The sequence below is a fragment of the Carex rostrata genome, chromosome 1 (genome assembly GCF_964058835.1).
Source record: "Carex rostrata chromosome 1, lpCarRost1.2, whole genome shotgun sequence".
Lineage (NCBI taxonomy): Eukaryota > Viridiplantae > Streptophyta > Magnoliopsida > Poales > Cyperaceae > Carex > Carex rostrata.
This window is the reverse complement of record NC_135918.1, coordinates 10,881,430-10,898,769: the sequence shown is the minus strand read 5'-3', so window position 1 is coordinate 10,898,769 and position 17,340 is coordinate 10,881,430. Positions and strand designations below refer to the sequence as shown.

The following is a 17,340-nucleotide window of genomic DNA, read 5'->3' as shown; positions in this document are numbered from 1 at the left end:
CAACGATCTGGTGGCGGAGGTGGTGACAGAGATAGAAGCCTAAGAGACGGAGAGAGAGGGAACAGAGAGGCGAGAGCGAGAGAGACTCGGACTGAAGAGTGATGAGTGAAGAGCGGCTGCTCACTGGATGGCTAAAACTAAAACCCTAATTCAATATACTTGTATTAACATATAAGCCCAACGGGCTGCCCGTGGGCTTAGAGTGAAGCCCAGGCCTGCCCTGGCCCGTCTTTAGGCCCGGCCTTACCTGGCCCGTCACTGTGTCGGGCCGACCGGGTAAAGGGCGGGCCGGGCGGATATTAATCAGCGACTACCCGGATAGAAATATCAGCATTTTTTTCTAATGACAATTTTATACAGTTGGCGACTATAGCAGACGTCAACTGTGCATGATCTAACCTGGATGTTGATGCGTGGCATGTGTGCTTAGCCACATTCTTCGTGATGGCCCAAGTATTACCAAAGCCTGTAGCCCTCGCAACCAACGCCCACCTACACCGGGCGCTAACACACTTATACCTCAGCCTGGTGGTAGCGCTGTGTGTATTTTTTATCTCCCTATTTTCTTTGATGTGCCAGTGGTTAATTGTATCTTTCATCTTATCCTTGCTGTCATACGTCATCCCCTCAGACAATTGATGTCTTTCTCCCTTTTAATTTACAAAAGAAACAACAAAAATTGAACAACAACAATTTAATAACAACAATTTAATAATTAAATTAAATTTCAATTAAATATAAATTAACAAACATACCTCACATGTCGCAAAAAAAGAGCTATCGGCCTCTTCAAACCCTGATGTGTCATTAAATTCCTCAAACAGATGTCTTTCCCCACGACCCAATAAATGCCACTTTCGCCCACCAAGCACAGGAATACCAGTATCCTCATCACTGTGATCTGATACCCCACCGTTCCCATTATCATCCCAATTAGCCTCTGCCTCCCTTTCTTCAGGATCCTCGTCCGTATTGTCAGCATAATAAAGCCGTTCTGGGGTTTCAGATCAGTCCCTTATAGATTGGACTCGGCTAGAGGACGAGAATGGAATCGGAGATCGACCCCTATCAGATTGGACGCTACTAGGGCCCGCTACAGATTGCTCGAGCCCCAAACCCTGAGTCAACTGCAACAATTGTCTGGTGTTCTGTCTGGAGTTCTGTCTAGGGATTTGTCTGGGGTTGGCTACCACGTATAACTCTAGGAACTTGAAAGGAGTGGTCATATTCATTGTCATTTCGACATATAACCCCTAACTGCTATCGTCTTGTACCGGAAACTACTGGAACCATGTTTGGTTGCCTTGGCCAATATTGATTCTTGTGGAAATTACCAGTTCATAATTACAGTGGTCAATACCGAGTTGTTGGTACACTTTCCTATTTATACCTCTAAAATCAAAACCTCTGTCGATATTGAACATTTTCGGTATTTTGTGGCTATAATAAACTCCATTTGGTCCTTGTAATATTTCACCACCAAAATAACAAGCAATTCCAATCATAATTGGTTGAAACAACCAATGGACAAACCTAATAATTAAAAAATTACACTAAATTAAAAAATCTGTAAAATATAAATTTTTTGAAAAAAAAGGACGAAATTGTAAAAATACTTGCTTCTTATGCTGCTGCCTCTCTGTTGCTGCCTTCTGAATGAATAAGGGAGCCTTCTGAATGAATTTATAGCAGTTTATAATAAGAACTTTTACCCAGGGTGCGGACGGGTCGGCGTGCGGACCCGTTATGCGTGCGGATAGGTGCGCGTATCTAGGGAAAGTGCGGATCGGTCCGCATATTCAGTAAGAGTTCGGCTTTGAGATCCGTGCGCAGATTGGGTTAGAGTTCGTGGCGGAATCTTAATTCTGAATTAACGGATGGTATTTAATTAATTCTAATTTATTCGGGTGGCAACTAAAAAAAAACGGGAGAAAGATAGAGATGCTGGTATGTAATAGAAGATGGGTTTTTTTGGGTTGTAATTTGCCTACAGGCTAGAATCTGATTTTTTTTTAAAAATAACTAAATTTATAAATATTTTATTAAAAATAACTAAGGTTTGAGGGAATTTTTAAAAATACTCAAGCCGTGAATATTTTTCATGGTCCAGAATTTTTAATCCCGGCCATGGAAAAATTTCACGGGTGTTTTTTTTTGTTTACTATAAATAGGGTTTGGAGAAAGAAAATATCGACAGTTTGGGTTTTTTTTTATAAACTCATTTTTTTTATAATATATTTATAATATATGTATATGTATATGTATATGTATATGTGTATATATATATAAAGTTAGGCTGGGGTGCTATGGATAGCATAGTGGCCTCTATGCTACGGCTCAATATTCGAGTTTCCAAAATCCAAACGGTCGATCCGAACCGTTCATCTTATTCTCCATATTAATATCTGCTTGGAGACCAAATTTTATAATTTTCTGAATTTTTTTACTATTTATTAAGCCACTTTGAAAATCGCTAATCCAACGGTTTTACTGTTTTGTGCAGCCACCGTTGGATCAACAATTTTGTAAAATACTTAATAAATAGTAAACAAATTCAGAAAAATGTAAAATTTGGTCTCCAAGCAGATATTAATATGGAGAATAAGATGAACGGTTCGGATCGACCGTTTGGATTTTGAAAACTCGAATATTGAGCCGTAGCATAGAGACCACTATGCTATCCATAGCACCCCAGCCTAACTCTATATATATATATATATATATATTATATGTAGAGTGAGTCTATGGTACTATGCATATCACGGGTTGTTACTATGCTACGGCTCTATATTCGAGTTTTCAAATCCTAACGGTCGATCCGAACCGTTCATCTTGTTCTCCATATTAATATGTGTTTGGAGACCAAATTTTACATTTTTTGAAATTTTTTTACTATTTTTTTAGATATTTAGAAAATCACTTGATCTGAAAATTCTGGACCATCCAAAAACAGTGATTTTCAATAAATCTAAAAAAATAGTAAAAAAATTTCAAAAAATGTAAAATTTGGTCTCCAAACACATATTAATATGGAGAACAAGATGAACGGTTCGGATCGACCGTTAGGATTTGAAAACTCAAATATAGAGCCGTAGCACAGTGCCAAATCGTAATATGCATAGTACCATAGACTCACTCTTATATGTATATATAATATAATTACATATAATTTAGGTTTTTTTACAATTATATAATATAATATAATTATACAAAAAGCTAAATTACTCTACATGCAAACTAAAAACTTCTACAATTAATAATTACACTACAAAAACTTAAATTATACTAAACAAAATACCGATCGTTGTATGCCTACAGTTGAACGAAAACTTAAACTGAATTTTTGAGTCACTAAACAACTTTTTTTTGAAATTCTGATACTTTGGTTGCTCGGAGGTGACCCTCGAGGTGATATTCGAATCCGTCTCGTCCCCCCTTTTCGAAAAGTAGTCATACGCGCAAATCTGACTTTCCTAGCCAAAGTTATGATTTTTTTAAGTTTTTTCGAAAACTGAACTTTGAAAATTCATAACTAATTGTAGAAAAATCCAAATAAATTGAAATTTGTGTCAATTCTGTGTATTTTTTAATGCTCTACATGCTGGTGTAATCATTTTTATAGTTTGATCCCTGTATCAGTCCAGACTTGCTAATTTACTAGCAGAGGTCAAATTATATATATAGAGTTAGGCTGGGGTGCTATGGATAGCATAGTGGCCTCCCGTGCTACGGCTCAATATTCAAGTTTTCAAAATCCAAACGGTCGATCCGAACCGTTTATCTTATTCTCCATATTAATATCTGCTTGGAGACCAAATTTTATAATTTTCTGAATTTTTTTACTATTTATTAAGCCACTTTGAAAATCGCTAATCCAACGGTTTTACTGTTTTGTGCAGCCACCGTTGGATCAACAATTTTGTAAAATACTTAATAAATAGTAAAAAAATTCAGAAAAATGTAAAATTTGGTCTCCAAGCAGATATTAATATGGAGAATAAGATGAACGGTTCGGATCGACCGTTTGGATTTTGAAAACTCGAATATTGAGCCGTAGCATAGAGGCCACTATGCTATCCATAGCACCTCAGCCTAACTCATATATATATATATATACACACACACACACACACACACACACACACATATTATATATACATAGAGGAGGAATCAAGTTACAACAAGTTACCACAATAATTTTCTAAATTTTCAAAGTTCAAATCGTCGATCCAAACCGTTAGATGCGATCTCTACAATAAAATGTGCTTGGAGACCAAGTTTTACATTTTTTGGAATTTTTTTACTATTTATTAAGATGGGTACAAAAACTAGTCAAATTCAGACCATTGAATTTTGTACCCATCTTAATAAATAGTAAAAAAAAATTCAAAAAATGTAAAATTTGGTATCCGAGCACATTTTTAGATATCACATCTAACAGTTTGGATCGACGATTTAGACTTTGAAAATGTAGAAAATGGTTGTGGTAACTTGATCCCTTATGCATATATTATATGAGGAGGGATCAAGTTACAACAATTTTTGAGTTACAACAAGTTACCACAACTATTTTCTACATTTTCAAAGTCTAAATCGTCGATCAAAATATTAGATATGATCTCTACAATAAAATGTGTTTGGAGACCAAATTTTACATTTTTTGAAATTTTTTTACTATTTATTAAGATGGATACAAAAACTAATCAAATTCAGACCATTGAATTTTGTACTGATGGGCTCTAAAATAGATCAGACCTTTTGCAAATTTCAGACAAACCAATTACACAGTTACGAGTAAAAAAAAATCAAGGAAGCAATGTAAGTATCGGTGCAATCCACTTGAACTGAAATGAAAACATTATCAAGTAAGGCTTCGCCATTTAAGATGGGCTTACAAGAGGAACCAAACTTTATCAATTTGATTCTAGCCGTAGATAGCAGCAACACCACTGTTACAGATTAATTGTTATGTTTATAATTGAATAGTTTAGATATATTAAGCCCTGTTTAATTATGCTTATGAGCTTCAGTTTGGGCTTATGAAAATAGCAGTACTGTTGGTTATATTTTGTTATTTTAAGTTTTGTTTTCTTTTTCCAATTTCGGACAGCATGCTATATAATACAACTGCTTCCATTGTAATAAGACAGTGATTTTTATAAAAATTGAGAGAGGTTTTCTCTTTGTTTTCTTGACGGAACTTTGAAATTATTAAAGAGACATCAATCTTTGTGGTATTCTTCTTCTCCCTGGTTACTGAAACTCTGAAAATCTTCAACGGATCAAGGATAAGTTATATATTATTCCTTGGTTCTTGAAACCAAATTTGACGGGTTGAGATTTCCATCAAATTGATTCTGACTTTCTTGGATTTATTTCAATTTCTTTGCATAATTTGGTATCAGAGCTTAGATTTCAAATCAAGTCTTGTATCTCACTATTTCTTAACAAAAGAATGAAAAAAAAAACAGAGAATAGAAGGAAGGAAATTATGTTGTAAAAAAAAAGGAAAAAGTATTTTTAATCTTTAAAGGAAGTTTGCTGCAATAAAGAAAAAAAGGAAAGTTTTTTTTTAAAAAAAAAGAGGATTTTGTGAAGTGCTTCAAAGTGTCTGGGATAGTCACATAGCACCTCAATGTCCAAACAAGAGGGTTATGATCATGAGAAATAATAAGGAGATGATGATTGAGAACGAGATAACGAATTGGTTTACCTGGCTCTTGTTGCAAAGCATGACTGGCCAAGTAAAGGCGGATGAGATAGAACAGCAAAGAGAGAACATATTTCAAAAATTGTAACATAATCATTGATAAAGGTAGTTTTACCAATTTTGCTCGTACAACCTTGGACCCTAATAATTTGAAAACTATGCTCTATTTCCTAATTTGTAAGCTGTATTCTTTCTATATATTATTAATAATTTTGATTTTGCTCATTTTGATTTTTGTTTATATTTTACCTGCTTATATCTATATTGAGAAAGGTATTTATTTTAGTATATAACTCGACTTAATGCATTTTGTTCTGCTAATTTTTCATTATCGAGAGCAACGCATATGATATGGCTGCTCTTTTATTTATTTTATTGAATAATTATATGAATCCCTCCACTCCCATCCTCCCATTATCCCTCCATCTCTTAATAATCCTCCATACACATTTTTAGAGGTGGATTTTTTTTTTCAATGTCATTCACATTTTTTACGATCTATGAGGAATTTTGCGAATCTAAAACCACGAACGTATTATACATAATTTTATCTTTCAAATGAGATTCATAATGACATACTTTCGGACTCATCGTCACACAAGTATTTATACCTCATCATGCAAATATTTATACCTATACTTGTAAGTATTTATCCCCAATCATGTTTAACTTTCATAAAACTTAACTAACTAGTTTAATTAAATTTATTCAAAACACTGTGGTCTTCCAAGTTTAATTAAATTCATAGGTATAAATACTTAGAAGATAATAAATTAATACTTGCAAACTAAGATATTAATACTTGCATGCCTAACTTGATATGACTATATGGGAGGACCACTCAAACTACATGAGGAGAAGAATTATACACGTTTTTAGATGTGAGTTTTTTTTTTCAATGTCGTCCATATTTCTCACGATCTATGAGGAATTTTGCGAATCTAAAATCACGAACGTATTCTACGCAATTTTATCTTTCAAATGAGATCCATGATAACATACTTTCGGGCTCATTGCCACACAAGTATTTATACCTCATCGTGCAAATATTTATACATATACTTATAAGTATTTATCCCCAATCGTGGACCCCACATCTTCGCATCAACATTCTCCAATCGTCCCTGCGTCAACTTTTATATAACAAAAATAGTTGACCACATAGGTATAAATACTTGTAGTAGTTGATATTAATACTTTTAAATGTCAGCAATGTTATATGTGTAAAATACTAAGTATAAATACTTAAATGACGAGATATAAATACTTGTGCGACGACAAATTCGAAAGTATGTCATCATATATCTTATTTGAAAGATAAAATTGCGTTAAAGACGTTCGTAATTTTAGATTCACAAAATTCATTATACATCGTGAGAAATGTGAACAAGATTAAACAAATAAAATTGGAGAGATAATGAGAGTGGGAGGACAATTATCAAACCCTATTTTATTATTTATTTTATTTCTCAAGTAATCAACCATTTTATGACAGCGTATCGCTGCTCTTTTTAGCTAACAAAATCATGCGGCAGAATTAGAGCATTAATTATAATTTCACAAACTTAACCTCATTAACCTTTATCTTTTATTACTCCTCTTTTGCCAAATGGCAGCAAAAAATAAAATAAACCAAAAATATATTTAGAAAAGAATGTTTCTAACATGTTACTTGAAAATAAAATAAATAAGAAACACGACTATTTAGAAAGGAAAAAATAGACCAAAAGAATAGCAATTAAAATCCTACCATGCCTACTATACCAATATTAATTTCTCATTTTACAAATTGTCAGAGACGAGACAATATTAAGGAAAAAGTATACCCAAGGAAGCAACAAAAAAAATCCTACCATGCCTAATATACCAACTTTAATTTCTCATTTTACAAATTGTCAGAATTAAGTCCGGTCAGAGCAGGTACGGGCCAACTAAAAGTCCTCACTACCTAGTTTCTTTCTCCTAAGCAACTAATTCATGTCAAATCCCAACTCAGAAATTCCATTTTTTCCTTTTTGTTAGGCTTGCATTTGCCAAAAATTCTCCATAAACCCGTCCTCAATTTTGTAAATTTACTATTTGTCTTACTCTCTCTATCCCCATCCTCTCTACCAAAGAATTCTCCAAGTTGTTTTCCTTAGCATGGATTAAATTCCTTATTTAGTAATGAATCTGGTTAAAATTGATAGAGAACACAATTTTCACACCTTGTCTTTAATTCTTGCCTCCAAAAAGATGCAGCCTCAAATAAGAGAGTAACAATTTCCTGTTGAGTTCTCTGGTTTCACCACCACCTGGTCAATGGGACCCGTTGACTCCGGGTTCGTGGGTTTTATATCTGGGTCCATGCCAGGATCCATTTTTCCATTGACACCGGGGTAAAATCTGAAGTTTGAATTTTCACTCATCTCCCCCCCAAAATTGTGATAATTGTTTTCCTCTAAAGAAGTGTCGAGCTCTTTTTCATATAAATCTTTCTGTAGTCCTGCACGACCCAATATTGTGCGAATATCAGACTCACTATTATTAAAGCAATTTAAGAAAATATAATACTCAAAAGTAAACTAAAATTATACAACCTTGTTCCCTGTACAGTTAAACCCAAGTCTCTTAGATTAAGCCCTCAGTTGTGCAATCATGTCTCAACTTTAAAAAAAATTTGATCATACTTAGCCTTAACTTTACCCAACCAAATGGTGTCATGCACTTCAAACACAAACAAATGAAAATACATATATTAACAGAGGGGCATTTTGGGAACAAAATTTATGATGGAAGTATATCTTTAGTCCTGAAACATAATATTATGCAAAAACAAAGACCTGATTTTTCAGATTCGTTATCTAGAAGACTCTTGGTAAGCATTGATGCACCAGGAAACAACATAAGGGTGATGTTATTTAAAAGCTTCTTCTCATTTTCTTCAATGGGTTTGAACCCAAAACCTGTTACCCATGTCTCCACCAAATCTGGAATTGCTGTTAAAACCAGCAATTTTACTCTAAATGATTTCAGCATCTGCTTCCCACAAATAAGAAAAAAAAGATTATAATAACAGGATCAATTTGTAAGCACATCTACCATTTCTTGAAAGAAACTAATAATACTAAAAGGTTTCACGTGTGCCACAGTAAATCAAGGAATATGAAATCTCATGCATAATATTCCAGACGATAGGAAATCTAGAATATACCCCACAAAATAACATATGCTATCTATACCCCTTCCAAAATTTCTAAATTTGAACCCAAATTTCCCTTCTCTCCACTTCTTGCACTGAAAAAAGGAGGGGCGTGGGCAGGCTTTTGAAGAGAAAGGAGAGTGCTATACAAGAAACTTCTCATTTTTAGACATCAAGAATATTTTGAGTTTTTTAGGGGCACACATGAAATTGTTTCCTAAAACACAAACAGTAATTTTAAAGTACCTTCTCAATGGTATCAACAAGGCGTCGGCACATGCCCTGGCGGCGGTACTCGTTATTTGTTGCAACCAATGGCATCTCTGCGACTCTATTTCCATGAATCCTACATTTTGGGTGAAAAATTAAATTATAGAACCATAAAAAAGAAGACTACCAAAAGCTTTACATCTTCATCTTATTTTTAAAATAAATATAGGAAAATATGATTTTTTTTCTTTAAATTATTTAATGTTTCACCTTTCACAAGGAAACCTCTTTATTTTTAATATTACTAAAAGAGGGAGATGATCGATGTTAATTTCATACGGATAGAGTAGAGAGGGAGGTATAAAAAATTCTTGTAGCAATTAGGGATGATCAAATATTCTTTCATTGTCTCACCTTTGAGCCTAGTAAATAAGCACTTTTAGTTAATATTACATACATTCTATAGTAAATAAGCACCACCCCACTTAAGGAAATAGAAACAAGCTGGCACGCACATGGACACCTATACACTAACTGCAAGTATGCAAGTGCTTACCTTAGCGATGCCACAGACACAATATCATCACCCTTTTCAAGCACAACAGTGTAAAATCCCTTATAATCCAATCTTGCAAAATTTGACCTGATACAAACATAATTTCAAAGGATGAAAAGCCAAAATAAAAAGAACCAATGAAAGGATACCTCAATATACCAAACTTAAAAGAGTAAAACATAAAATATACTAATTTTTCAATAAATAAAAATAAAAGAGTTCGAAAAACATAATTTCTATAACTAAACCATAGGGAATAAATAAGAAGAAGAAGAAAATAGCCACTGTACCATCCTATTCTGACACAAATTAATATAAAGAGAAAAGGGAAAAAATATCCTACACAATCGGCATTGGTGATTGTAGACAAATAGTAAAACATAAAATATACTACTACTTCAATAAATAAACTTATAAGAGTTTGAAAAACATAAAATGCTATAACTAAACCATAGGAAAATAAAGAATAAATAATAAGAAGAAAATAAAGAATAAATAATAATAAGAAAATAGCCACCGTTGTATTATACAAAGTAAAATGAAAAACAAAATATCCTACACAATTGGCATTGGTGATTGTAGACAACATGTGGTATTATAGTCAGGTTCAGCAATGGGAAGTGGATACTTAAAGCAGATATCATTTGGTAAATTAACCAAATGTTGGCACAAGAAAATTTTTATTTTTCAGAGTCTAAAGTACAGTTTCTACATTTTTTAAGATACTTCAAGGTCACAATAACAAATTTGAACCTCAAGTCCTCAAGAATAATAGGCACTCTACAATACTATTCAGACAAAAGGAAAAAAAATATATATGTAGCACGAGAGACGTACCCACGATTGTACATGACATGTGGTATCATGTCAATACCAGTCCTAGGGTCAACCATTGGTACAAAGCACTCCTCCATTAGGGTTAAGGCAACAGCAAGTTTGGTGTTGCAGTCGGCCATCAGAGCTATTCTTTGGGCCGAATGCACCTTTTGCTCTTCATGGTTGCACCTCAGAAGAGTCCATGACAGCCCATTTTCAAAGAAATTTGCAACCCCAACGTGTGATCTCAACCATTGATATATCTACAAAAAAATTTTATGTTAGTTAAACTGTAGTAGTTCTGCCATTTAAAGAGGAAACAGGAACATTACAACAACAACAATAACAAAGCCTTTAGTCCCAAACATTGGGGTAGGCTAGAAATGAAACCCAAACGGAAGAAACAGGAACATTAAATCGGAAAAGATTAGCTACTTGGTGCATGAGAAGATGGCAAGCTAAGTGTACTTATTTATTTTCCAAGAATATTGTATGGTTAATTTAAATAAACTATTGAAATAAAATCCTTTACCTCTTGACAGATCATCCCACAAAACCATGCATTGGGTCCCATCTCTCCGTCGCATGTTATACCTCCAATGCAAGTATCATGGTCTGCAGAAAACGAAATAAATGCAAAATCATACAACAGTGTTGGTAATAATATTAACATTTGACCTCACCCAAATAAATTGAACATGAAGACTAATAAAAACAAAATTGAAATGATATACTAGAAACATACATGAATCTCCACATTGCAAGCATTTTAGATCACAAGAAGTGGAAATGTCAGTTTTGCCCCCAATGGCATTCCCACAGCTCTGACAAATGCAATGCCAGCAGTACCAGCTACCTTCAGGAAGCTCCTCCTGAGCACAATTGATAACAAAAAAATATTGCATAATTACCCTTTTTCATACCCTAAAATTACTTAAAACCACCATTTATAACCTGACAGCTATTGCATACTAGTGTATAGGCTGAATAGTCCTGTCCGGATCCCTCTTTGTTAACGTTGTCAATGGATATTTATAATTTGATAATCTGATCCGAATTAGCATGAATGGATCTAAAAAAAATGTATCCAACAACTTATTGGATCCACATATGCATCGTGAAAAGGGATCCACCTTATTGGATTGGCATTGGGATCTTGTACAATCCAAATTTGAAACCCATTAAAGATTTAATAACTAATGTTATTTTAATATCTAAATATGATTTCAATTGTTTCAAAGCTATATATATCACGTACATTCAAAAATATTAAATCATAATTAGTCATATAAATTAGTTTAATTAAAATCATTATATTTCATATATTAAAAAATAATAAATCATAATTAGCCATATAAATAATTTAATTATCATTATTTTTAATATGTACATATATGACATAAAATAATTATATTCACTCATGTTATGCAAGCATCTTATAAGTTCCAACATGTTAACTAAAATATCCTATATGATCCAAACTGATAAAAAATCCGCTATGGTAATGGATGCAGATCTGCATTTGGATCCTCACGTCGATATTGTAAAAATTGTAATGGGTCGCATTTGAATTATACAAAAATCCAATCCGAATACGATCTACTGACAGCTTTATCTATCTCACTCACATGGAGTCCCTTCCACATTTTTGTTGGTACAGCTAGGCACATATTGGCTCGGGCCTGACATATTTGGTCCTTATATTTGATTGTACAAGCATGGATGCAATACATAATAAGGTAAACATATCAGGTGAAACCATTTCATATACCCTATACTTATAAAACAGTCAGTTGTCATCAGCACAAGCCATCATATTAGTACTCTTCAAACCTGCTGATTTGGCATTTAGTATTGGGACAAGACCACAAGGCTCCTTTACACTCACATGTCAGTTTACGCAGCTCAATACCTAATGATGCAGATACCCATTTGATACTGGCAATTGTACAAAAGTATGTATATTGGTATTACCTGAGAAGGCAAGCAAGTTGGGTGGTACGTAGAGGGACACCTGTCACAGCACAATAATTCGCCACCATCCCCACAGAGCGCACAAGTGTCATCATTCTGATCCTCTTTATCAGATCCAGAACCCGACCCACTAGCCCGATCAGCTCCCTTCCTCAGCCGATATTCAGCTGACCATGCCTCCAGTTGGCACAACGTAAATGACTTACCCGACTGGAGAAAGAGGTTCCCTGACCTCTGACACCTGGGCCCTGCATGAGCCTTAAACTCTGACAGGGACATAATCCTAGCACAACAATTGCACAATATCCCATCGAGGGTGACCCACCCTTCTTTAAAAACATCGCTACTCTTCACATTTCGGTATTGTACCACCTCATTCAATGATATTCCACCGGTCGCAATAAGCCACGACAGCACGGTTTTTCGTGCAAGAATTAACCGTCTTGAGTCAAAGCCACTATTATTCTTTTTACTCTTATTACCGCCTTTATTTCTCAGGGCTAATTGGAATTTTCTCTTAGGAGTTTTCCTCAACCTCTGCATTTTATATTTCCTTTTATTGGTTTGTTGGGATGAATTCCCAGACGTGAATTTCCCGCTAGAGTTAAAATCTTTATTTTTTATTATGGCAGTAATTAGGAGGTCATCATCATAAATGTGAAACCCACGAGGTCTTTTACGACCATTTTTGGGTTTTGGGCCTGCCTGTTTCTTAGGTTTCGGGCCTCTTCGACGTTTTGCTGGTGTAAAGGTGTTGCTGTCAATTTGAGGCGATTCTATGATGTTAGAGCTGCTATTTGAAATGACAAGTGAATCTGGTATTGATTTGGTGAGATCTGACTCCATGTCAAAGCTGGTCTCATGCAAGCGGTTTTCTGGCAATTGGTCATCCGCCAAGGGGTCCCCAAATAAGATGTTTTCAGATAAGTGGTTTTCAGGAAAGTAATTTTCAGGCAGTTCAATTTTAGACCATCTCCGTGCTTTGGGTTTGGTTTCACAAGTGCGAGGCTTCTTTTTTGGTTTTATATCAGGAGTTTCCTGCCAAACCAGAAGCTTAATATGGTAAGGAAACTAGATTGCAATAAATTCACAAAATGAATGGATAAAACCTAAAAGCATGTGCCCATTCTCTTAAGAAGTAATTCCTTTTAAGCTAATTAGCAGTTTTATGTGAATTCAAAGCTGTGATCTGTTGTACAAATTCAAATTTAAATGTTCACAAGTAGTTTCTAAATCACACATCTATTTTCAACCCAATACCACAGAGCAAAGAAATGTACCCCATTTAAGCCTGGTGTATCGATTTCGGAAATGCGTTTGGACCTCTTGCGTGCCTTCTTGATTGAGTTGTTCACCAGTTTTGCTTCCCATGGAGACCCCTGGAGCTCATAATCTACGACATTTTTAGAACAACAAAAGTTTGAAACCTCTATATTCTGCACCAATTACACTATTAGGCTTTCCACCATTTACCATAAAAATCACGAATTTAAGCATAATGACTCGTGAGTTCAATATGTTACAGTAACAGTCAGCAATATACTAATATAGTGCACATATAGAACTAGGTAATACCGTAATAGTGGGTCAACAATATATACCAAATCAGATCCAATCCAATTTTCTTTTTCTTATTTGTCGTTTGTTTTGGATTCCTCTATTTTGGTTATGTGGTTCATCATGTCAGTGTATCACTATTTTATACCTTCTTTCTTTAAATATCTCTTTCTTGTACTTGCAGGAATCGGAATATAAACATCGTTACATCTCTCTCTATCTCATGCACATGTGTGGGTGAGTGCATGCATGCATGCACACACTATACAGGAGAAATTACTGTGACAGAAAGAGAGAAAGAAAGGGAGGGAGAAACATACCGAGATTTCCCACATCAGACGAATGTTGTACGCTCTCCTTTAACTCACCCCCATCAATATCATCGTAACTGTACTTGCATGCAACCAGGCAAGCATCATTCGTCTCTTGGCATGACCCATTGTTGTCCCCACAACTGCATTTCTTTCTTTTCACTCTCCTCCCCTTGCTTTTATTACCATCTCCTGTAGAAACCTCAAATGGATCTGTAAAACCAGCAATCTCCTCTCTTATCATCCCCTTCTTTCTCCTCCCTTCACTAACAACCATGGTTTCACAACCCACCACCCGAAGTGTCCCCCGGTTCCTCAACACATGCACTTTTTTGTCGATACACACTACAGCTATAAACGGGTCGAGGGCCCGCCACCTGTCAAACAGGGATAACCCAACCACTGGGCCCCATGGCCTCTGCTCAAGCCTAGAAAATGTCTCTGCCAGGTCTACCCAAAATGTACTAACATCAGACCACTCCTTGGGGCTCTCTTGTCCTTGTGGCACAGGCAAGTGGGTCCCACCTAAGTAAGATTGTAATATCTCACCACAAGTGCGCCATGCCTTGGAGAAGGTTGTGAAAATGAGCTCGTTTGGAGGATACTTATAATAGGCTGCGAGCTTGGCACGGTCACTTCTCTTTCGCGGGTCAATTTGCCAACCCGCTTCAGTAAGCAACCGGTTCGCATGAGCCCGCAACTGGTCTGATAGGTCTTTGCTCAAGGACTTGGGTTCACGTCCTGTTGCTGGGTTTTCACCAGACCCACCTGAAAAGGCTGATGTGACATTTACATTTCGTCAATATAATAACAATATTTAAAAAGCAGCATTAAGATCTAAAGATAGATAAAGGTATAACTGAGAGTTATATGTAAGGTCAATCTTACCACATCCCGGTTCCTGCACCTCATTATCCATATCCAAATCATAGTCCAACTGGCCTGACCCAATAGATCTCTCGTTTTCTTCATCCATATTTCCTGAGATTACAATTTTTAAGTTAACAACAAAACAATAAAAATAAAAATAAAATTTGACATCAAGTAGCTACAATGTAACGTCCATATATAGAACTACCAAAGCTTGCACGCATGCATGCAGCAAGTCTGTGCAATTACCGTTGCATAGAAACTACAAGCTAGTTTACTTGCATGAAACACCATTTACATGCAAAACTGAGTATGAGCAAATGACAAGGGTATTGAAGCATTTCATACCATATACTTGATCTTCTGTTGAGTGACTATGCAAATTCATGGTTTGATCAAACTCTAGTGGGTCCGTGTCTATGAAATCCCCATTTGGAGCACCCAAATTACCCACCATAGTTGCATATAGGTCAACCTCAGATGGACCCATATTTGGATCTGGTGCTAACGGGTGCATAACCGCATTGAGCTCCAGAATGCTATTATTTCCACTCAACTTCTCATTTTGGACATCCGAATAACTATCATAGGCAATGCCTTTATCTATTCCTGGGCCAGTTTCTGACAAATCAGGCTTGACTGGATCCTCAGGCTGAAACCCTAATGGGTCTTCCTCTGATGGGTTTGGTTCAGATATCTCGTTTTGCAAATGTGACTCACTTGGTCCTTCATTCTGGTTTCTCAAAATATTATTATCCACCGCATTTATTTCTTGCGAACACAAAGGCATGCCTGAGACAATTTCAAAACCGTTTCCAGAATAGGATTTGGTTCTGACTTCATTTCCAAATACTTCTTTAAATATGTCTGACTCCTCTTTCGACCCATCAAACCCATCACTTGTTGCAGCAAAGAGAAACTCTTCTCCAAACATCATTCGCATAATTTCCAAATCAGTGAAACTTTGTGGCAACATGGAACTGTCTCCCTCGGGCATTTTTATCTTACTAAAATTGAAACAGCAAATGAGTACAGTTAGAGAGAGAAATTAGGTCTAGTCAAATCGTGGGCCAAGTTACAATATAAGTCAAAATTTGCAAGGATAAACCAGCTCAGGAAAACCCTGATCTATAATTTGTGTAATAATAATTCAACATTGAAATTTTATATCACTGCAACAAATGTAATCACAATATGAGCTACAGAGAAAAACTTAAAAATCAATAAATTCAAACAGTTACTGCAATGAGATTATGAGACTTCAATTGTACTCTAATATCAGAAAAATCTATCACAATTCTACATTAGATCGAACTGAATTCTACTATCAGATAGCTTAACGCATTAAACCTTCCAACTACGCACAAAGGATTGACAAACTCGAGAACTTAAATAGCTCAAAATCAAACCCCAACTCACAGAACTACTACTTGAACTAGAAATCGAACCAAATTCTACTACCAGATTAAAAAAAAAAAAAACTCGCAATACTCAATCGTAAGCACACTGGAGAAGAGGAAACATAATAGTACCGCTGAAGCTTAAAATCCACCGAATTCTCCGGTCAGATCAGCTCAAATCGCGAATCACCCGCAGATCAAAGCTCAATGCGAGACGAAAAACGAAGACATCGAAGAGATAAGAACAGACAGCCGAGATTTTGGCACAAGCGAAGGCGAGAGAGGTGAGAGAGACGACAGCTTTCGCACCTTTCTTTGACCCCTCCCCCTGTTTTTCTTGTGTTCTTCTTGCACAGATACCCTTTGTTTGTGCAAACGACACGCGCTCCGATGCAGAGAGAGAAAGAGAGCGAGAGTGTAAGAGTGTGTAAGTGTTTCTAGCCCCTTTTTTTGAGGGTCGAGTTACCAATTACCATAGACTAGAGTGATTCAAAAAGAAAAAAAGAAAAAAAAAAAAAATGTTTAGATATCGATGTGAAAACTGAAAAGAGAGAGCTAAAATGGCTGGAAAGCAGAGTTCGATTCCCTCTGAGGTAACAGAATATTTAAGTTTATATTTAGACCGTCCGATGAGAATCTGGCCACTCACGGGCCCTGTACCGAAGATATAGGACGGTCTGGATCTAAAGTCAAATTTCATGTTACCTCTGGTGATATGGATACTTGAAAGTTGAAAGCAGGAGATGGAGACGAGT

General features: G+C 35.6%; 1 protein-coding gene across 1 annotated transcript; it reads right to left on the bottom strand.

Moving 5' to 3' along the window:
• Window positions 1–7,442: 7,442 nt before the first annotated feature.
• On the bottom strand, window positions 7,443–17,099 carry LOC144558207 (increased DNA methylation 1-like). The gene is made up of 13 exons (XM_078306990.1): window positions 16,718–17,099; window positions 15,534–16,192; window positions 15,204–15,296; window positions 14,325–15,092; window positions 13,728–13,840; window positions 12,448–13,485; window positions 11,219–11,345; window positions 11,006–11,088; window positions 10,495–10,736; window positions 9,658–9,744; window positions 9,138–9,237; window positions 8,533–8,728; window positions 7,443–8,195 (listed from the first exon to the last, which is right to left on the bottom strand). The coding sequence occupies exons 2-13, from the start codon at window positions 16,180–16,182 to the stop codon at window positions 7,954–7,956; spliced, it is 3,738 nt and encodes a 1,245-aa protein (XP_078163116.1). The 5' UTR covers window positions 16,183–16,192; window positions 16,718–17,099; the 3' UTR covers window positions 7,443–7,953.
• Between the last annotated feature and the right edge of the window lie 241 nt (window positions 17,100–17,340).

What these genes read in the sequence shown, in the direction of transcription:
- LOC144558207 (XM_078306990.1), bottom strand. Translation starts at nt 16,182, where the DNA reads ATGCCCGAGGGAGACAGTTCCATGTTGCCACAAAGTTTCACTGATTTG. An exon ending in AACAGAAGATCAAGTATATG is followed by an intron (nt 15,297 to 15,533) that starts GTATGAAATGCT and finishes TTGTAATCTCAG; the next exon opens with GAAATATGGATGAAGAAAAC. An exon ending in GTGTCTGTGGCATCGCTAAG is followed by an intron (nt 9,238 to 9,657) that starts GTAAGCACTTGC and finishes CCCAAAATGTAG; the next exon opens with GATTCATGGAAATAGAGTCG.